General features: G+C 41.4%; 4 protein-coding genes and 1 long non-coding RNA gene across 5 annotated transcripts; 2 read left to right on the top strand and 3 right to left on the bottom strand.

Moving 5' to 3' along the window:
• Positions 1–655: 655 nt before the first annotated feature.
• Positions 656–2,339, bottom strand: LOC133736608 (uncharacterized). Its single transcript, XM_062164158.1, has 3 exons — positions 1,594–2,339; positions 1,316–1,501; positions 656–1,236 (listed from the first exon to the last, which is right to left on the bottom strand). Exons 1-3 carry the CDS (start codon positions 2,086–2,088, stop codon positions 955–957), a joined length of 963 nt encoding a protein of 320 aa, XP_062020142.1. The 5' UTR covers positions 2,089–2,339; the 3' UTR covers positions 656–954.
• A 5,870-nt stretch (positions 2,340–8,209) lies between these two features.
• Positions 8,210–10,790, bottom strand: LOC133739184 (subtilisin-like protease SBT3). Its single transcript, XM_062166921.1, has one exon. The coding sequence runs from the start codon at positions 10,663–10,665 to the stop codon at positions 8,368–8,370; it is 2,298 nt and encodes a 765-aa protein (XP_062022905.1). The 5' UTR covers positions 10,666–10,790; the 3' UTR covers positions 8,210–8,367.
• A 997-nt stretch (positions 10,791–11,787) lies between these two features.
• On the bottom strand, positions 11,788–16,040 carry LOC133738579 (uncharacterized). Its single transcript, XR_009860173.1, has 3 exons — positions 15,889–16,040; positions 12,385–12,425; positions 11,788–12,094 (listed from the first exon to the last, which is right to left on the bottom strand). It is a non-coding gene; the product is annotated as an uncharacterized LOC133738579 (long non-coding RNA).
• LOC133738578 (subtilisin-like protease SBT3) lies at positions 13,277–15,959 on the top strand. Its single transcript, XM_062166138.1, has one exon. It carries the CDS (start codon positions 13,367–13,369, stop codon positions 15,638–15,640), a length of 2,274 nt encoding a protein of 757 aa, XP_062022122.1. The 5' UTR covers positions 13,277–13,366; the 3' UTR covers positions 15,641–15,959.
• A 1,819-nt stretch (positions 16,041–17,859) lies between the features above and the next one.
• Positions 17,860–20,209, top strand: LOC133741547 (subtilisin-like protease SBT3). The gene has a single exon (XM_062169425.1). The coding sequence runs from the start codon at positions 17,869–17,871 to the stop codon at positions 20,137–20,139; it is 2,271 nt and encodes a 756-aa protein (XP_062025409.1). The 5' UTR covers positions 17,860–17,868; the 3' UTR covers positions 20,140–20,209.
• The last annotated feature ends 2,194 nt before the right edge of the window (positions 20,210–22,403 follow it).

A 22,403-nucleotide genomic window follows, 5' to 3' on the forward strand; every position in this document is an offset into this window, starting at 1 on the left:
CTTTAATCAAAGTTTTATTTGTCTAATTTTAAGAAATAAATGAGTATAAGGGGGTAATATACATCTATTGGGGGGCAATAGACGTCTATTGGGGGGTAATAGATGTCTATTGGGGGCAAAAAACATTTCCGGTGGACGGCGGCCGGTGACCGGATTCCGGCGGTCGGTGACCGGGCTCCGGCGAAGTCTCTTATGGTTTATCTCTCTCTCTCTCTAAGTTTCAAAGGAGTGAGGGTAAAATTGTATTAAAAAAAATTAAAAAACAAAAAAAAAATCTTAATGGGGTATTATGGAAGACCTCCTTAGAGTGTTTTGGGTAAGAGGGAATTAAAAAAACTTAATGGGATAAGTGGGAAAAAAATCTCTAAAAATGGGGTAAATAGACAAAAATCCTTTTAAAATCAATCCAAATTCATAGTTGATCTTTGTTTGGTGCATTTGTTAGCCGGCCTCGTAATTCATGAAGATTAAGAAACATGCTACCACCTTTTTCTTTTGCAATTGATTGACTTTAACTAGATCTAGAACAAGTTAAGTATCAAAGGAACATAAAGAATGTGCAATTGCTTCGCTATTTCTCTTATACAAATATGAGCTTTGATACATAATGCTAAGAACATTGACCCCTATACCAAAAAAAAAAAAACACCGACCCGAATAAATGTAGTTGCATTATTGCCAGTAAATAAATAATTTTCTTAATAATACAACGGGAAGAAAAAGAATAAATAAAACAAAAGAGAGAAGGTGAATAGTATAACACCATACCCACAAGTCACTGACTCTACACTCTTCGGGCAGCCCCAAAAGTCCAAAACCGCGTTTTTACCTCACTCTCTGGCTCTCTGCACAGCCTGCCCTTCCAACTCCGAAAGCTGCCCGCTGAGTTGTCCACCACCGAAAAGGAAACCAACAACGAATAAAATACAACCTTTCTTCTTCTTTTTCGTGAATTTAATTATAGGTGCAATTCTTGAGCGCGATTGCAACGTTGAGCTTTTTGGGATCGAAAGTCACAATGCACTCGACCCGCCTGTTGAATTTGGGCTTCACTAGTTTGCCCAAAACGTAGGCTCTGGATTTGATCAAGAAGTCCAATTTCAGCGGCACCGGCAGCAGTGTCGTCCCTGTGGAGCTACTGATACTAGCTCCACTCCCGTATAACGGAATTTTGTCGCCGAATACTGATACCGTCACCGATCTCTGGCTCCTCCGTGATTGATAAAACTTTTTGACCTGAATAACAAAAACAAACAACCCACATTGAAAAACGATGAGATTTGGAAATGAGAAAACAATCAATGCACATGCTTACAGTTCCGGAGGCAATTGTGATTTGGGAGTAGGATAGATCTAGAGGCTTTGGCGAGACATGGACTCCGAAAAATGTGCCGGTGTTGCGGAATGTGAATTTCACGGTGGAGTTGACGGAGATCATTTCGGTGGCTACTCCGGTGTTGTCAGAACCCGCTTGGATCTTGAATTGTTCAAATCTAACGCTCTGCAGTGGTTAAAAATTGATAAGTACAAAAAGAAGATGGAAACTGAAGTGTTGAAAATGGATATCAGTGTGCATGCGATGAAGGAAGGAACCTTCATGGTGATCTTGGGCTTCATGGGCTTACTGGCGCCGTAGAGAATGAGAGAGAACATGGTGAAGAGGAGGAAGAATCCGAGAACGAAAGCCGGGAAATAACATCGCCGGGGGAAGCCTCGTTCGCGATCTTCGTCGTCGAGAAGGCCTTCTTCTTCGATGACAGCGCAGTCCTTCCATGTCTTGTGGCCGCCCTTGCGGTGGTGGCCGCGGGAGCCGTCGTTGTTGGGCTGGATCTTCTTGGATCCGGGCTTGAGGGAGCCGGAGAATCGGGTGGAGGAGGAGTCGCGGGAGTGGCGGCCGACGGAGGAGTGGGAGTGGGGAGGGGAGCCGGCGGGGCTGAGGACGGGGGTGGACTGAAAAGAGGTGGTGGTCTTCTCGCCGTCGTGGGAGTCGCGGGAGGGGCTCTGGACGTAGTAGACTGGGCGGCGGGGGGATCGGGTAGGGGAGGATGGGGCGAGGCTTGTGACCTCGGAGTCGGTCTTGGCGTGCATTTTGTGTGTGAGAGAGAGAGAGAGATTCGGGTGGTGGGTCTTTGATGTAATTCAAGTGTTGCTTTCGATTAGAGTTTGGGTTTTTGAGGTCCTTTGGGGATGTGACTTTAATGGCGGAAAGGGATCAGCTGGTGGTACTGTGAGAGAGAGTATACCTTACTGAGATGGAGAGGAATGAAGATGATGGGTTAAGTCTGAGGGGATGGGGGTGGGTGTGTTGGGTAGACGAAACAGCGAGGAACGAATTAACGGACAGGCAAATCACAGTTGGCACCGCGAGCACACCATGACAATAAACCTCTTTCAATTAATAATTTATGTCTTTTGACAAAGAAAATATCTCATTTTCTCATTTATAAATAGAAAAATTAGGGAAAGAAATATTTCGGGTCACTTAATTTCAACTCCATCAAATATTTTTATTTTCGTCTATTTTGTGCAATACATGCCTAAATTTAGGATTGTTTTAATGAAAAGAAAAGGCTTTTCACTTCTTCTTTTATTTTTGTGTAATTATTTTCTTTTTTCTCGTGATTCCATCACTACTTATTTTCTATATTATTATTTTAATTGTGATCAAAACTTAATAATAATGCATTGTCAAAATGATGAAAACAACAATATAATGTGATTCAAACGGCTCATTACATTCTACTATTATTAAATGCCTGTTATAGAAGAAAAAATGATGCCTCAAAATGAATCATAAAGACCCATCCTATTCAAAAAGGCTTGCATCCTTCTTTCAAGTAAAAAAAAAAGACATGTTTGACACATGGTACAATTTACATTTTTGTTAATTGAAAATTTTAAAGTATTTGCTCTATTTCATTTTTTTATATGTTAATTTAGTAGTTATCAATTTTTGTAAAAAATTTCATCAAGTGTGTGGCTTAACCTGTCAATTTATTCCAGGTGGTTCCATTTTCTAATACACTGTAACATATGGAAATTTTGTTAACTAAAAGTAGGTCTCCATGGTAAGCATGTGAATACGCCGACCGAGCCCAAGTTTTTAAGTGCACATATAAACTTAGATGCTGCATTATTACCAGTACCACCGCCAACAAAACAAATCTAATACCATGTGCAATTTATTTAGACTTCAATCTTCCAACAATTATTCTACCATTACAATAAAATAAACAAATCTCCTGTTTACTTTTTTTGAAGGCCGAGACCAAATTATGGTGAAGTTGGCTGTTGGCCGACACATTTAATGTGATCTACAAAAGGAAGCCAGTTTCATGGGCCTTAGTTCCTTACCAGAATTTGGTCCATCATATAATTGTTGATTTCTGTGTTGATTACGGGAAATTTGTGCTGGGCCTACTTCTAAATCGAAAGAAAGAGCGGCCCGGCTGGTGTATACGAGACACGAAACCGAGGTATTGTTTCACTCTAATTTCACTATACTTTTAGTTTTAGTTTTTGAATGAACATTGGACCATGAATTATGAGCCATGTTGCCCTTACCACCAAGAGATGGTAGTTGGATCATTCTCACGTAGGATGTACTTTTGAAGTCATGGTACATTGTTTTCTTTTGATTCTCTCCTCTGGTTCCCATTTTTTTATGAGGATGGGAGATTTGAAGTGGGGGACAAGACCAACCTAAGGTAAGTAGGCCTAAACATTTAGGCTGTATAAACTTACAGGCCTTAGTTCATTTGATGCTATAAGAATTCTGGTCCAACCGTGGGCTATTTGGGACGGGCCACCTTCCGAATATGTTGTCCATACCACTATTGTGACATAGATAATATATCGGATATATATATGACTGAATTCTTTGTTTTTGTTGGGTCTACTTTGGTATTTGAATCAGAAAATTGCAAAATTATCCCTTAAAAAACTTATGACATCACAATAAGAATTCTTGCAAACTTTCATTTCCATTATTGGAGATGGCATCAGTTGAACCTTTCACACAGATATGATACATATAGTCTATTATGACCTTTTTGTGCCACCCAAAAGACCTAAAAGTTATGATCTTATTTCCATAACTGACAAAAGATGCATCACAGTCTCACAGGCTTTCTCAGCATGAATTATTTCTTTGAAGATAGGGTTCGAATTATTGCTGCCATGTCTTAAGATCGATCCAGTACATAGTGCCTTGTTGACTTTGGTCGCTTATTGGATTATCAATTATGTAAACAGTGCTATCATATATACACTTCTCAAGCTTCAAAGTTAACTTGCATTTGTTGTGTATTAATTTTTCAACGCGAGTCGACTTTTGCTCTGCTAGGGTTTCCTCCCTAGCCGAAAAACTGATCGAGAGTTACCGGAGCGATGGCGGAGGAGGGAGCGGCGGCTACTCTCGCCCTATCGGAGGAGGTCGTTGTGAGCCTGGAGGGGATCGGAAAAGCACTCCATGACCCTTTTTTTTACCTGTGCGGCCGGTTGTTGTCCAAGAAGCGGGTGGTTGTGCCATCATTCACGGCGGCGATCTCCGGGGTGTGGCGGCTGAAGGAGAAGGTCTTGATCCGTCAAGAGGAGGGTGGGATCTTTGTGTTCCAATTCAAGGAACAGGAGGAGAAGCATCGTATCCTTTACGGTGGACCATGGTATTATAGCAATTCAATGCTTTTGCTGGCGGACTACGATGGTGTAGGTTCGTTGTCTGAGATCCCGCTGCAATCCCTCGAAGTCTGGGTGGCGGTGAAGGGCCTGCATATTGCTTTACGCAACATACGAGCTCTGACTCGGATCGGAAACGTGCTGGGGTGCTTTGTTAAGGCTGATCTGGTGGCGCTGCAGAGGAAGGACTCTGTGCAACGAATCCGTCTGATTCACGATGTGCGGCGACGGGTTTGGGCTCGGAGGGAGTTTCGGTTCTCATCGGAATTTTCTGTAGAGCTGGAGTTTTAGTATGAGAGATGCCATGGGATCTGTAAGGACTGTGGTTTCTTTTATCATGGCGGTGCGGATTGCGACAAGGGTTTGGTGTCGTCGGTGGTTGCTGTGCCGGTGCAGGTGACTGCTGACTCTCCGTCGTCGGAGATGGAGACGCTCGTGGTTTCCAGGACTGGTTCAGATCCTCTGGGGTTGGCTGATGGCGGCTCTGGGTCGGTGGAGGCAGAGGCTCAAGGAGCTGGTGCTCCGATCTTCTTGGCGGGAAACACGGGTAATCCTAGTTTCAAACTAGGGTTGACTGTGGGGCTAAGAGGCAGTGGGTTGGTGGGACAAGCTGCTGGGCTCAATGAATTTGGGTCCACTGATGTTAGGCTCCTTGTTGTGGGGGGGGGGGGGGGGGGATTCAACAAAAGGTTTTGGGCTTGCGTAAATCACGTGAGAATGATTGGGCTGAGGCTGGGAAGCGGCTGAAGTTGGCAGTTGGGCCGATGGATTTTGGTGACGGATTGGTGGAGGTTCCTGTTGTTGTTGTGGGGAAGGTGCCGAAGAAGAAGGGTCGTCCTCGTGGTCAACGGAACAAGCCCAAGCCTGTACCAGCTCTAGAGGTGGCTGTCGTGGAGAAAGATACCCCTCTCCTGGAGGGTTAGGTTTGTTGACCTACATTGGCCATGTGGAAGCTTTTGTTGTGATGTTTGCTGCGATGTACACCATAATGGTCTTAGGCGTCAAAGCGGCATGATGGTGGCTTGCATGGTGTTATGTAGGTCTATGTTTTTTTCCCTGCTTTCCCTAGTTTTCTTAGCTTGGACTTTGCTTTTGAACTTTCAGTTCGGTTTTCGCTTTGTTTTAGATTCTGTATTGCGCTTTGAGTTGTACTATGAAGGATTTTCGGATCCTTCTAGCTTGACCGAGTGAGGTCGTTGATATTAATGGAACCAGATTCCGTTTCCCTAAAAAAAAATAAGTTAACTTGCATTTGCATTAATAATTAATGTATAAACATTTATGTATAAACGTGAGTTTATTTAATGAATTTTATGATTCTTCCGAGTATGACATATTTATCTGGCATCCCTAAAAATTTGGATCTCTAGCTCGTACATCATAGATAACATGGGACCTGGTGATCTTTTCTTACGTACGTGCTGCAGAAATAGAAAGTTGATTAAGCCATGCATTTTACGTAATTTGTCGTTAAAGAAGAGGATCAAAGTGATCGAAGAAAAGTTTTTGGGGGTTTATGTCAGTCCCACACTCCCATGTGAGTCTGCTTGTTGCTAATTAGTAATTACTTGGGCGCGTGTCACTCTGTTATTCATATCTTATCTGGGTTCTTTAATTTTTGCTGATCTGGTTTACTCTGATACGTACACAGATCCATTGTTTGTTTGGACTTTGGATCCAACTTGAATTATTGAATCACTGGCCTCGATCGCCCCTGAAAAAGTTCCCAAGCTAGCTGAAGCAGCAGCAGCTAATTTGGAAAAGAAACTGGAAAATCCTGTCCAAAGAAATACAAAGATCTTCATGCCATGCATGGATTAATCCCACCCACTTCCGACATGTCCTACTTTTGGCTAAAGGCAACTTCACTAGTTCACTATGATGGTAAGGGAAGACATAACTTTTAATCAACTAAAGAAGGGATTCGTAAGATGCATACATAATCTACAATTTTGATAAATATATATACACACACATATGAACGCCCTTTCACTAAGGGATATTTTTTTTTAACCATTTTAAGGGATTTCTTGTGGGACTCACTTTTCGATCGTATTTCGGCATATAGACTGTTTAGTTTTTAGGTTCTAATGTATAGATCATTTCTGCAAATTTTCAACCAAATTGATGATCGTTAAAGTATCGAACTAGATTAAATCCATGGAAGAACCGAATTTGTCCAACCTGAGCCGTTCGTGTTCATAATTGTAATTCACAGTTATGAATGTCTTAATAATTATCAATTTGGCTGAAAATTTGCAGAGATGATATACTCATATATACCTAAAAACTGAACGATTAAGATGTGAATATGTGATCGAAAAGTGGGTCTAATGAGCGATTCCTTAAAATGACTAAAAAAAAAGATCCCTCATTAGAAGGGCCCTATATTTATATATATACGAAAAATCATTTTACACTCTTAACTTAAAAATACACGAGAAAACTATCTATATGCATGCAATAATATGATCTCTCTGCAATTTGAGTTCTTATTTCTCAACTTGTCACGGAGACTCGGAGAGATAGAGATTGTATACAACTCTCAATCTATAAATCATTTACACTCTTAACTTAAAAATGCACGAGAAAACTATCTATATGCATGCAATAATATGATCTCTCTACAATTTGAGTTCATATTTCTCAACTTGTCACGGAGACTCGGAGAGATAGAGATTGTATACAACTCTCAATCTATACAAACTAATAGAATTTTTCTTTTGTTCATTTAGGAAAAACCATTCTATTATTGGAATCGCAAATACTGCTGTAGGGAACACATTAATGAATGTAAGTTGTTAAGCTATATGTTATTATATAAAGAAGGTTTTTGTTAGTACCCGTACCCTGAAATACTACTTTAAGTACGATCTAATCTTTGAAGTCCAACCTTTCTCTAGTCCGGAATCTTGATCGATCATATTTGTCAACTATAGATAGATGATCATGTCATGATTGAATGCAAAAGCATATCTTCCTCCTAATTAGTTATAATTTTCTAACATTATATGCATTGATGACATTGCTGGTGTTGCTCGCCCTAGAGTGACCATTAGCACTATGTGCTAGTTTTCTTCTTTGTCTCTTTGCTTGGGCCTCTGGTCCCCATTGTACCAAAAAAAAAAAAAAAAAAAAAAAAATCCGAAAACTACAATATAAAAGCTAATCTTAATGGATCAGTATAAAAAAGCTAAACTATGTCATGCGTGTTACCAGTTGTATATTGGTTACCAAGTCATATTCTGGCCCAGCCTGTCATGACCAGCGACATATATGGTGTTTGGGTCCCTTGGCTTTTCCAATCCCGTGTTTTGTCGACTGAAAATTTCATTCACCGGCCGGGTAATGGGGTTGGGGATGACGACAACTCTCGCATAATGCCAAGTACTCGTGAATTTATTCTGAATTTTGTTTATTTCTAACAAGTTTGCTAAGATAATAATATATTTTACATTTCACATCTTCATACTCTTTAAAGTCTCGAGATTTTATCAATAGCTTTTATGTTGAGTCCAACGATACATTCATATGACTATATAAGTTAAAACTAACAATTCCACAGAAAACCCTTGCCAATAGTCTGCATGATTAATTCATCGAAGTGTTAACCCGATCCTATGTGAAATGAGTTTTATTTGAGCAGAGGGAAGTAATGGGGTCGAACCACATGCTATTCTAGGCTTCTAGCTAGTGGTTATTTGACACAATTACATCCGAGCTGAGTTGTGTGGCCACAATGGGGCTTCTCACCACATGTTGACCTTCAGTGTCCACCCAAGTCAGGTAACCAAAAGCCACCGTCTCTTTCATCAGTCTTCGACCTCTTATACTCAACTTAAAGCTCAGCTTCTCCCCTTCCCTGCTGAAAACCAATTTGTTGGGAACGACTCCAACCTCAAACCCTTTCACAGCTGTCACGCTTGCAATGTATGTCGACTGCCCCTTTCCTACATTGGTCACCGTCCTTCGGAACTCTTGAGTGGTTTGTACTCCCGACATTGAATCATTGACATTGAAAAATGCAATGAACGAAGGGTAATTAAGATCTAATGACGGAGATGAACAATTGTTCGAGGCTGATCTGGTGATGGTTTGGATTTGTTCCTTGGTGTAGTTTAGTGCACAAAGAAGATTTACGTAATCATCTATGGTCGCGTCGTATATGAGTCCCGGGTTAAGGGCCTTGTTGGGATTGACATGACCTGCTCCCATGGCCAGAGGACTAGCCGGTAGCAAATCATCACCAATGTCCTTAATGGAACTAAGTGTGTTATCCAGGATGTCCGACGTAGTCATCATAGCTGACCTGATAGCTGCAGGACTCCATTCAGGATGTGCACCTTTCACAAGCGCAGCTAACCCAGCTGCATGTGGGCACGCCATGGATGTCCCCGACAACAAATTGAATTCACTAAACAAGACCTGTTTTTTGTTAACCGTTGCCACCGAAATGTTTCGAGGCCATGCAGCGAGGATTAGTGAACCCGGTGCAGTAATGTCCGGCTTGAGAGTAAAGGGGAAGCTGGAAGATGGACCTCTAGATGTGTAACTAGTAACCGTCGGTGCTGGTCTCACACCAAGAAGTGTCTTTTGAAACTCCAAGCTTACTTTCGGGTTAGAGTTGCTCTTGATGTAGTCTTTGATAGTTTCACCTTCCTTCGGACTCAAAAAAAGTGTGGGAAATTGGCTCTGGAGGAACAATTCCAAGTCGGTGTTGTTGGTAATGAAGATACCTCCGGCAACATTTGCATCTTGAACGGTAACGTATTGTTGCTCAAGTGAATTGTTGTCCTGGCACAACACGATTTTCTTCCCAACCATGTTCAGCTTCTTCAAATTGTCACATGCATTCATGAAAACAATTGGGATTGGAGTTGAAGACGAATTAACCCCCGGAAAAAGAGTCATCCCTGTGACGGATTCTCCATTTCCAAGATGTGCAGTTCCTTGAAAGTCACGATCAATGGTACTAGCTGCAACTGTTAGAACCCAAGGGATTCCATTATGCAAACTACCATAGAAAGGTCCTTCATTTCCTGCCGATGTGGAAACGAAGACGCCCTTCTCCATGGCTGAGAATGTGGCTATGGCAACAGGGTCCTCGTACAGCGCAACGCCATCTAATCCGAACGACAGGGATAAGACATCCACACCGTCCACCACTGCTTGCTCGATGGCAGCAATTATGTCAGACGATAAGGCACCCTCGTCCCACAGAGCCTTGTACATGGCCACGTGAGCCCGAGGAGCCATGCCGCTGGCAGTTCCTGGGGCATAATTAAAGTACGATGCCCCGGCCACATAGTTTCCAGCGGCCGTAGAAGAGGTGTGCGTCCCATGACCGTCGATGTCCCTTGTGGAGTTCATGGTGAATGTCACATTGGGGTCACGGGCTACGATTCCTTTGTTAAAGAACCTTGCCCCAATGAGCTTTTTGTTGCACAATGAAGAGCTGAATTGCGTACCACTTTCACATTCTCCTTTCCATCTTAGTGGGATTTCTGACATTCCAGCGTCGTTAAAGCTTTCGTTTTCTGGCCAAACCCCGGTGTCCACCAAACCAATAATGGTACCTTTACCGTAATTGGACACCGGCCACGCTCCCGTCTTGGAGTTAAGGCCAAGAAACTGGGACGAGTGGGTCGTGTCGCGTTTTACCGGCAGGTCTCTAACTGAAGATAAGTACCCTGGAGAGGTTTTTAAGGCCTCCAGCTCAGGAACAGAGAGACTTGCACTGAACCCGTTTAAGACATGAGTGTAGCTATAAATGAGCTTAGAAGAGATGGAAGAAGTGGATAGTACAGAATCTACAGTGGACAAGTACCAAGAATGGTGATCAGCAAAGGCTTTGGGCATAAATGATGAATCCATGTGGATGATATAATTGTTGGATTCATGAGCCAAGGTGGAGACTATGGCAAGGTTTGAGATTGTGACAATGGAAAGCCACAAGTACAAGGGAACATGATGGTTATGAGTAGCCATGGATGAGCTAGTTCTAGGGAATTGAAGTGAAAATATAGAAGAAAACTGTAATGCTTGGTGTTACTTATAGAGAACAAGGGAGTATGAGAACCTCAAGATATTCCTCAATCACCTACTGACTGTTCCAACTTCTCCATACACATGCCATCTTATATTAGTAGGGGACCCTCAATATGCATCTATAATTGATGCTCATGCATCTTATGGATAATGGTTATTTCTTCCAAAATTACACTCCCCTAACCTAGACTCTAATGACTCTGTTCCTCAAACTGCTGAGTTCAGAGCCTCGATTGATTTTTTGTGTGTTGATTTAGTGATAATGTCCTAAACTATGTCGTTTCAGTACAGTATTACATACGCTGTTATTAAGCCCTAAACTCAAAACACTTAATCTTGAACACTGAAATGCCATCATTTGAACACAAGTTCAACATCGGCACAGAACACATCACTAGAGGATCCTCTTTCCATAACATCAGGACAGATCATTTGGCAAGGGCGCCTAGCAGCCAATCTTGATGCTTGGTACTTGGTTTGTTACATGGGGAATGCGCACAACAATGACACTGCCATTGTATGGACCGCCACAGAAAACAAGGGGAGGACCTCTATATTTATATATGGTAAATAGGGTATACAGCTGCCAATTCCCAAAATGTAAGTGGAAGATGTAAATATCAATATGATTAACATTGTAGTGAACCCCCAAATGTAGTGCACCCATGCACTGAAATGCACCTATCACTCTCAGATTCCTGAAAGAAAATTCGGTGAGCTCTTGGTTTTATCTTTCATGCTTTGCTTAAATGTTTCTTTCCAAGCTAACCGCAGAAAACAAAGATATCAATTTCAGTCACATTGCAGTCAGCATGAGCTAGACTGAATTGCTTTCATTGTCGTCATGTGAGCCTACCATGTGCACTCCCGCGACGGTAAAAAAAAGAAGACTAACATAAGCATTAGTTGCACACTGAAAATTCTATGTTGTATTCTAAAAAACTCTAGAGATATGAGCCGTTAAATTAGTCATTGCTTGCGATATGCTTCATTTATTAAACTAACATAATGATCCACACCTCCAAAGTCCACACCTCCGGAGTGTCAATATCCCGCCACACTAAAAAACACTTGCTCACTGAGAGTTCTATAACGGTTATAACCACATTGAAATTCAGAATACTTAAAATGTGAATGCGAAGAGTTACTTTCAGTGATTCATTATCATCAGCATACCAGGCAGTTCACAATCATTCCCAAGACAGCTCAGTATACAAGTTCGGCTCATTATGAGATCAATTGTATTAGAAAAAGGAAGCTGTATCTGTTATTTTCATATAATAGTTCAAAATATAAGAAAGCACATGCATTTAAACTTACTTGGTCCTCAAATTTCTTCAATCCATCCACTCCCAAGTTGATGTTTCACCTACAAGAAATCAGATCAGGGAATAAGAATATGGTTGTTCGGAACACATTTATAAAGGACCACTGCTGCATTTTCCCTTTGTTAAGTGCGATGATTTTTAAGATTCTAACTTGTATATGAAAGAGCCTGTGTATTTTATGATAAGGACCTAGGCCCTTTTTGGAGTCAAATGTTAGGTTATTAGTTACAAGTCTCCTCCTGTTGTCTATCTTTAAAGCTAAAAACTGAAGGAAATGTGATGAGAGAAGTGACAACATTAAATGCCTAGATGGAGTGGTAGAGCAGCTTACCTCACATCCACGACAAACCAGTCGTTCTTCCTTCTTCTATTCTGGACAAACCAAGAAGAAGAAATGAGAGCCGTGTGAATTAGCACCAAACGAAAAAATCAGAGCAAATAGCTTTAGGATATCCATGGAATGTGGTTGTATGGCTCACTATTCATATGGACCACTGTTACAATTTCCCTTTGCTAACTAAGCATAAAGATTCGGAAAGAAAAGGAGCCAATCAATGTATATGAGAGGGTTGAGTATTACAATGATGACCTTGGCCAATTTCTGAGTCAACTTGCTATTTTTGGTTGGAAGTATCCCCGTTCTTGTGCCTATTTTCAACATGAAGTTCAAAAACTACAGGAAGATAGAATCTTCACAAGACACGAGATGCCTCTAAAAATTTACATGTTGCGGTAATTTAACCAATATTGGGATCAATCCAACTACAGAATGAAATGTTTTTCACCTCTAAAACCAGAGAAGCGCATCTGTCTTTTAGTTTTCAATCTTAAACCCTAAACCCTAATACCTAAGAACATTTGGGAACAAAACTGATCTCGGCTACCCAAATGCCACACAAAGTTCATATCAAGCACAGATGAGGTCCAAACAATCTTAAATCTGGATACTTTCTTCAGATACAATACAATAATAGGATAAGAATTCAAAAGGTTGACCAAGGAGAGTAGTCCAGTTTCTCTAAATACCAACGAACTAACGAGAAAAAGCCAATGTAATGAGCTGACCTTTTCGATGCAAACAGAAGACATAAAAGAAAACAACCAATATCATAGAATCATAGACATGAAGTTGACACAAAAACAATGATCAGAGAATTATATGAAGCCTGGACTTTGAACATAACGTTTCACTATTAAACAAAGGAACATTATCATCATGGGAAATGTTTCTTGTACATTGAAGATATCATATTCAAGTATATATACCATCTCTCCTGTCATAAGGTTCATAACTAGCTAGATAGGTTTACAATATGATCTCTTTGTTACTGTTAATGCTACTACAAATCAACAATGCAGTGTCAAATGCTGAGGAATACCAGACATATATCATCCACATGGACCATTCCCAAAAACCTGCATCTTTCTTAACACATGAGGCATGGCATCGGTCCACCATAACATCATTAATGCGATCATCTCCTGAAGAACATGATGAGAGCGAAATGTTCTTGTACTCATACAACCATGTCATGCACGGCTTCAGTGCAAGGCTCACAGCAACTCAGCTGTTGGAATTGGAGAAATCTCCAGCTCATGTTGCCACACACCCGCAGTTATTTCTTGAGCCGCTCACAACACACAGCCCCAAGTTTCTTGGACTGAAACAGAACTCTGGCATATGGCCAGCTGCGTCCTTTGGCAAAGACGTGATTATAGGTATTATCGATACTGGAATTTGGCCAGAGAGTGAGAGCTTCAATGATAAAGGAATGGCAGAAGTTCCACAGAGATGGAAAGGCACATGTGAAAATGGAACGTCATTTAGCCCATCTCTCTGCAACAGGAAGCTCATAGGGGCACGTTCTTTTAGCAAAGGGCTCCAAGCTGAAGGCCTAAAAATCCCACCATTTGACTATAATTCACCAAGAGACCACAGTGGTCATGGAACCCACACATCATCAACTGCTGCAGGTAACCATGTAGTCGGTGCAAGTCAATTTGGCTATGCAAAAGGCACGGCAAGAGGTGTGGCGCCGCGTGCACATGTTGCCATGTACAAGGTGCTCTGGGGAGTAGAAACAGAAAAGAGTACAGCTACTGATGTGCTAGCTGCCATGGACCAGGCAATTTCCGACGGAGTTGATATCATATCAATATCTCTTCGCATAAGCCTGCGGGAAGATCCTCCTTATTTCAATAACGTCATTTCCATTGCTTCTCTTTCAGCAGCTGAGAAAGGAATTGTTGTTGTCTGTGCCGCTGGGAATCAGGGTGCTCCGAACTCAATATACAATGGAGCACCCTGGATCACAACAGTAGGAGCTGGCACACTCGATCGTAGTTTCACTGCAACAATGACTCTAGAAAATGGGTTAACAGTTGAAGGAACATCATACTTCCCAGAGAGCGTTTACATTACTGATGCACCATTATACTATGGGAAAGAGAATGTGAGCAAAGCAATGTGCTACTATGGGGGATTGGATCATAAAGAAGTTGCTGGAAAGGTAGTCTTATGTGATAATCCCGCCGAGAGCCAGATAGACATTGAAGGACAAAAGGAAGAGGTAGAGAGGGCAGGTGCTTATGCTGGAATCTTCATCACGGATCTCTCATTTTTACATCCATCCGACTACACCGTTCCTGCTATGATTCTGCCATTTTCTACAGGTGCCTTGGTTAGAGGTCACGCCACACAGGTCGATACAACCAAAGTTAAGAGCATCACATTTGTTCACACCAACTTGGGAACAAAACCAGCACCACAAGTGGCAAGTTTCTCTTCAAGAGGACCATACTCAATCACTCCAGGTATTCTAAAACCAGACATTCTTGCCCCAGGGGTTGATGTGCTGGCTGCAGTGAAACCAGACAAGCCATTCATGGAACTAAAGAATTACAATTTAGTGACAGATTATGCACTAAAATCAGGGACATCAATGGCAGCACCCCATGTCGCTGGCGTAGCAGCATTGTTAAAATCTGTCCACCCAGAATGGAGCCCAGCAGCCATCCGATCAGCAATCATGACCACAGCATACGCAGTCGACAACAATCACACCACCATAAAAGACGAATCAGATGGTCTTCCAGCCACACCATTGGACTTTGGGGCAGGCCACATAAACCCAAATAAGGCCATGAACCCCGGACTAGTCTATGACATGAATGTGCAAGACTACATTGAGTTTCTATGTACCCTGGGGTACAATGACAAGCAGATGAAAGCCGTTATTAGACGAAGCCAATGGACTTGCAGACAGCCCCCTACTGAATTAAACTACCCTTCTTACATGGTCATCATTAACGGCACAGACTCTCCGAGAACCAAAAGCTTTAGCAGGGTTGTGACAAACGTGGGAGATGACACGTCAATTTACCGAGCAATTCTACAAGTTCCTAGTGGGATGAGGATAACAGTAGAGCCTAGTACTCTGACATTCACTAAAAAGTATCAGCAGCAAGGTTTTGTTTTGAACGTAGAGATCGACAGTGATGCTCCGAAGGTGATCTATGGTTATCTCAAATGGGTTGATCAACATGATCACATTGTATCAAGTCCCGTAGTGGCCCTTAATAACTAGTATCAGTAAATCAGCATATTCATGATCATGATCATGTGCAGGTTTAGAGAATCAGAAATAAAATGAACCAAGATAGATTTCAGAGGTGAAAATCATTTAAATTGAAGAGTTCAACAAGCGAAGATTTTATTTGTTTATCAAAAATTCATCAATTTAACGATAACATCTGTCAATGAACAATGTATACCTGGGAGATAATGAAAAGAAAGCACAGAATGGAATCTTCTGAGGAGGTGAGAAGCCCATACCTGATATCCTTAAGCGTTTAAAAGTTAGCAGGTGACTGCTTCATTTCATTTGTCTGCTTCGTGCTCTACTCCATATATAGGAACTGCCAATGGCTGCCGTCGGAGAATTTGTTTCCTTGAAAAACCGATCCGGCATCCTTTGAGAACTCCGATATGGGCTCATATTAATACGGCCCAAATATCACACGATTTGAGCCCAATTAAAATTGTTTTAAGGACCCCAGCCCGTAATACATTAGCTTTTTACACCATTTTACTTCTTTTTTTAGTTTGGATAACTTTTTTCTGCATGTTGTACATCATCATCGTAAGGGGGGAATTGTAAGTGTCAATGTAAATATATAATGCATAGATTATGTTTGGTTTAGAGGATAGATCTTGAAAAAGAAGAAGTGAGGGATAGTAGCTAGAGTGTTGGAGAGCATTTACTTTTAACGCGACATCCAAATTTGGAATCTCACCTCACATCTCTTCCAGGAGGAGTAAATTAATTAAGCTTAGACACATCGTATACTTTCTCCAACGCAGAGAAGCAGTTAAACACTTGAAACCAGCACATTATCAAAACGGTGGGAACATATGTGAATACTCAATTCCATTCTTAACTTGACTAAGCACCCCTTACACTCAATCCCATCTTAAGCTTTTGTTTTGTAGAAGATAATGATTTCAAAAGGATCAAACATTGTGACGCGTTGTCACATTGTGAGTTCGTTACGCATTGTTACTTCATATACCAGTGGCAAGGGAGTCATGTGAAGATTCGACTAAACAAAATACTGAAAAGAGAGCAGAGCATACAGCATCTCTTCCTCTAATGTTTCTAACCATCTATATTAAGACTTTCTTATTCTTTTTCTCTTTCTTTTATGGGTATAGTGATGTATAACTATGTTAGCAGTTAGCTCATTCAGACTCTATATGTACCTACCGCTACCTTTCATATTCTTTTTCTCTTTCTTTTATGTGGTATACTGGTATATTAATTAAGACTATGTTAGCAGTCAGCTCATTCAGACTCTATATGTACCTGCCGCTACCTGCATAGAAAATGTACCAGAACTCAAACCTATCAAAAACAGAAGAGGAAAGAATAGAAGGCAGAGAGAAAATCCAGGCTAATTAATGAGTCAGACAAGTAGGTGAGTCCAATTTCTCCAGAATAGCAATGAAATGATGCAGTAACTGTTAAACAGCGACAAGCGTGGCCCGTGGCCCACCATTGTACCGATACTGTCCCAACTTAACCACCTGTTAGGTGTTGGGTTTTAATCACAAAAGGCCTCGGTACAATTGGGTAAGAGTCACCCACTTATAAGTTATATTTTTATTTGTCACTTTTCCAATGTGGGATCTTTCCTCTCCAACACGCCCCCTCACGTGCAACCTAGCTCTAGGTCTGCACGTGAAATTCATTCATCCAATTCCCGTATTGGAAATTGGGACACAAGTCTCATATCGGAGACTTGGTCAATACAATCCAAGGCCCACATTGGACACTTGGTAATTTCAATGGCAATACAAGGAACCCCAATTTGGGCTCATGACACGTGCCTACATGGAGACGCAATTGGAGAGGGACCCGCTCTGATACCATGTTAAACAGCGACAAGCGTGGCCCGTGGCCCACCATTGTACCGATACTGTCCCAACTTAACCACCTGTTAGGTGTTGGGTTTTAATCATAAAAGGCCTCGGTACAATTGGGTAAGAGTCACCCACATATAAGTTATATTTTTATTTGTCACTTTTCCAATGTGGGATCTTTCCTCTCCAACAGTAACGTCCTTTTTCTCTTGGCCATTGCAATGGCTAACCAGCCTTTTTGGTGCACCATCTGTATATATATATATATATATATATATATATATATATATATATATATATATATATATATATATATATATATATCCTTAAACCCACGTTACTTCCATATCCCATTTCCTCTGTGCCAAAGCAAGAAAGATGAGTTTCTACCCTATGATCTCTTTGTTAGTTTGTACGCTACTGCAAATCACCAATGCAGTTTCAAATGCTGAGGAATCCCAATCATACATCATTCACATGGATCGTTCCCAAAAACCTTCGTCTTTTTTGACTCACGAGGCTTGGCACAGGTCTACCTTAACTTCGTTAATGTCATCTTCGTCTCTGGCAGATCAAGAGAACGAAATGTTGTTGTACTCATACAACCATGTCATGCACGGTTTCAGTGCCAGGCTTACAGCTTCTCAACTGTCCGAATTGGAGGAGTCTCCGGCTCATGTTGCCACGTATCCGGAGTCTTTTGGTAAGCTCTTGACAACACACAGCTCCAAGTTTCTAGGACTGAGACGGAACTCAGGCTTATTGCTTGCTTCCTCGTCTGGCCAAGATGTGATCATAGGAATCATAGATACCGGAGTTTGGCCAGAGAGCGAGAGTTTCGGTGATAGGGGAATGTCTGAAGTGCCAAAAAGATGGAAAGGCACTTGCGAGAATGGAACATATTTCAGCCCATCTCTCTGCAACAACAAGCTCATTGGGGCTCGATCCTTTAGCAAAGGCCTGAAAGCAGCAGGAATTAAAATCTCCACAAAAAATGACTTCGATTCACCACGGGACTGGTTTGGTCATGGAAGTCACACTTCGTCAACAGCTGCAGGTAACCATGTACCCGGCGCAAGTCATTTCGGATATGCAAAAGGCACGGCAAGAGGGGTGGCGCCACGAGCCCATGTTGCCATGTACAAGGTCGCCTGGGCAACAGACTCGGAAAAGAGTTTCGCTAGTGATGTGCTTGCAGGCATGGACCATGCAATTTCTGATGGTGTTGATATAATGTCACTGTCTCTTGGCATTGACTTCCTTCCTTATTTCAACGATGTCATTGCCATTGCTTCTCTTTCTGCAATCGAACAAGGAATTGTTGTGGTCTGTGCTGCTGGAAATGACGGGAAATACAGTACAACATACAATGGAGCACCCTGGATCACAACAGTAGGAGCCGAAACTCTTGATCGCACCTTCACTGCAACACTGACTCTAGATAATGGTTTGACGATTGAAGGAACATCGTACTTCCCCGAGAGCGTTTACATTACTGATGTGCCATTGTACTACGGCAAAGACAATGCAACGAAAGCAATATGCAATACTGGGTCACTGGATCACAACGAAGTGGCAGGAAAGGTAGTCCTTTGTGATAATACCACCGAGACTCCCGTCAATGGAGTCGACTTCCAAAAGAAGGAGGTGGAGAGGGCAGGTGGTTATGCTGGAATCTTCATGGCAGATCTCTCACTTTTAGAGCCAGAAGACTTCTCCATTCCTTCTATCATTGTTCCATTTGCTACAGGGGCCTTGATTAGAGAGTATGCAACGCAGGTCCATACACCTAGAGTTAAGATCCTGAGTTTTGTGCACACAAATTTGGGTACAAAACCATCACCGGAAGTAGCGTATTTCTCTTCAAGAGGACCAGACCCAATCACTCCTGGTATTCTAAAACCAGACATTCTTGCTCCAGGAGTCGATGTGCTTGCTGCAGTTACACCTAACAACCCATGCATGGAAGTAAACAATTATAATCTAGTGACAGATTATGAACTATATTCAGGAACATCAATGGCGGCACCCCATGTCGCTGGTGTGGCAGCTCTGGTAAAGGCTGTTCACCGAAAATGGAGTCCAGCAGCCATCCGATCGGCCATCATGACCACAGCATACTCAACCGCCAATTCTCACACCAGCATACAAGACCAATGGTCCGGTCTTCCAGCCACACCTTTAGATTTTGGTGCAGGCCACATCAACCCGAATAAGGCCATGAACCCCGGACTAGTCTATGACATGAATGTGCAAGACTACATTGATTTTCTTTGTACCCTAGGATACAATGACAAGCAGATGAAATCTGTTATTAGACGAAGCCAGTGGACTTGCAGACAGCCCCCTACCGAACTAAACTACCCCTCATTCGTGGCCATCTTCAACAAAACAGACTCTCCAAAAGCCAAAAACTTTAGCAGGGTCGTGACAAACGTGGGGGATGATACCTCCATCTACCGAGCATTTCTAGAAGTTCCTAGAGGAATGAGGATTACAATAGAGCCTAATTCTCTTACATTCACCGGAAAATATCAGCAGCAAGGTTTTGTTTTGAATGTAGAGATCGATAGTGATGCTCCTAAGGTGATCTACGGTTATCTCAGATGGGTTGATCACCATGATCACATGGTATCAAACCCTGTAGTGGCCATTAATAACTAGTAGACACCATCATCATATTCATCATGTGCATGATTAGAGAATCAGAAATAAAATGCACAAGCGGATGTCGGAGGTGAACAGTATTTCAATGGTTCAATAAGCAAAGAATACTTCATTATATGAAAAAATTTGTTCAATTTAACAATAACATTTCTCGACGAACCTCTGATTTTAATAAAAGACAGTAGGAAAAAAACCAGACGTGAAATTCTCAATCATTTGAAACTTGAAAGGTATCTGACTGCTTCATTCAGTTGCCTAACGAAACGGCAATGGCAGCCGTCGGGAAATTGGATTTCCTGGGAAAACCCACAAGTGGCATCCGTTAAGTACCCAATATTGGCTAACATATTTACAAGGCCCACGATGGCCACCTTGAGACCAATTAAAATTCTTTTTCATGCTCGGCCCATAACACAGTAGGTATCCCCATTCTTGACTTCATTGGCTACCCGGCCTACCCTTTACCCTTGGGCCTCGTTTGGTTCACAGAAATGAAATCAATTTCGTTGTCTTTCCCATGAGGAAGGGAAACTAAAGTTCCTGTCAGGTTTCATTTCCTCTGTTTGGTAAAGCAAGGAAAGTATTTAGGAAAGACAATTTGATTTCTCTTCCGGTGTTTGGTTGGTGCAGGAAATGAAAGTAAAAATGTATTAATATTTCAATAATACCCTTGTATTTTAAAATAAAAACAACATCATAAAAATTTAAAAGTACATCAATTTTTTATGCAAGAGAGGGTATTGTTGTCCAAAACTTTTGTTATAAATGCTGGGAAATGGGAAGGGAAAATCAATCCCATGGGGTCTGAGTGGAATGATTTCCCCCCCTACTTTCCCCTCTGTCAGGAAAGTATTTCTGGAGTTTGTGGTTACCAAACAATGGAAAATAATGACTTTCCTTTCCTGAGTCCTCAATTCTGTGAACCAAACGAGGCCTTGGCTCCAAGAAAGTAGTAAATACGTACGTGGAGAGCGATTACTCTTCATGGTGTCATCAAAACCGTCCTTGTTGAATTTCATGTTCGTCATGATGCCTATCAATTGCAGTCTTGGATCACTGATGCGGTAAAGCGTAATGTTCAAGATCTTTCTCTCCATCTAGCTAGTTGAAATGATTAAAAGGTACCATTTGAGTTGCCAGATTGCTTGTTTTCTTGCAAGTCACTCCTCCATTTCAATTCAGTACGAGTGGCGCTCAATTCTAAGGGAGTGTTGAAAGTACTGCAAAACTCTCCTTCTCTCGAAACTCTTGTAATCGATGGGGGTAATTGCGTGTAATAATATTGTTATTTTTTTACGATGCCTAAATTATTCAGTCATTCAGCCAAAAAAAAATTATTCATTGTCATGATTATCAATTATGGAGTTCATCTCAAAGATGATATAGACTCGGTGCCTCCATGTTTCTTGTCGCATCGAAAGATCATTGAAGTTCATGGATTTAGAAACGAATAAGCGCAGCAAAGTATTTGCTAAATAATGCTTTTGTAGAAGATAATGCTTTCGCTGCCGGAGCGTTAACAGGAAAGTTAAGTTCGTTTGAAATAGTACTTCTTTTTTTTTTTTTGAAAAGGGCCGGTGCGGCTGCCCTCACGCCTTCATTAATGAAACTGTCGAATACAATGGGGGGACATTTAGCCTAAACCCCTGATTACAATAAGCATAAAGAGTACGACCCGAAATGGTATCAGGAAACTCTACAAAAAACATGTATTCAAAAAAGCACCAATTAGCAAAGAGCGCACTACTGGCTTCTCCATTTGCTTTAAAACATGTATTGAAATAGTACTTCTTAAGGCTTCCAAAACGATCAAAAGATTGCAAAGTCACTGTTACTTCATATACTAGAGTCAAGAGAGTCCTATGAGGATCGGACGAGACAAAAGAAAGCAGAGTATAGTAGTATACAGCTTACCCCTCTAATGTTTTTACCAGTTATATTATGACTTGTTTTCTTCTTCTTTTATGGTCATATTAAGACTGTTAGCTCATTGAGTATAACAATTTTCGGGTTCGAGCTGTAATTGCTGCAGAAGAAGACTTGTATTACCAGCAAACACATGCTGGTTGGTTTTAAGTTCTAGTAGATTGAGCAAGGCCTGCAGAGAAACTTTACCAGAACTCAAACCTATTAAAAAACAAAAGCGCAGAACATAGGCAGAGAGAAAATCCAGACTACTGAGTCAGACAAAGAGACCAGTCCAATTTCTCTAGAATAGAAATGAACGGACTTAGTAACCTTTTTGTCTTGGCCAATGCAAT

The sequence above is a fragment of the Rosa rugosa genome, chromosome 3 (assembly GCF_958449725.1).
Source record: "Rosa rugosa chromosome 3, drRosRugo1.1, whole genome shotgun sequence".
Taxonomy (NCBI): Eukaryota; Viridiplantae; Streptophyta; class Magnoliopsida; order Rosales; family Rosaceae; genus Rosa; species Rosa rugosa.

Excerpts from the sequence above, each read along its gene's own strand:
- LOC133736608 (XM_062164158.1), bottom strand. The coding sequence starts at position 2,088 with ATGCACGCCAAGACCGACTCCGAGGTCACAAGCCTCGCCCCATCCTCC. Across the intron at positions 1,502-1,593 it reads AGCCCAAGATCACCATGAAG|AGCGTTAGATTTGAACAATT; the intron begins GTTCCTTCCTTC and ends TAACCACTGCAG. Across the intron at positions 1,237-1,315 it reads TCACAATTGCCTCCGGAACT|GTCAAAAAGTTTTATCAATC; the intron begins GTAAGCATGTGC and ends TTTGTTATTCAG.
- LOC133741547 (XM_062169425.1), top strand. The coding sequence starts at position 17,869 with ATGATCTCTTTGTTAGTTTGTACGCTACTGCAAATCACCAATGCAGTT.
- LOC133738578 (XM_062166138.1), top strand. The coding sequence starts at position 13,367 with ATGATCTCTTTGTTACTGTTAATGCTACTACAAATCAACAATGCAGTG.
- LOC133739184 (XM_062166921.1), bottom strand. The coding sequence starts at position 10,665 with ATGGCTACTCATAACCATCATGTTCCCTTGTACTTGTGGCTTTCCATT.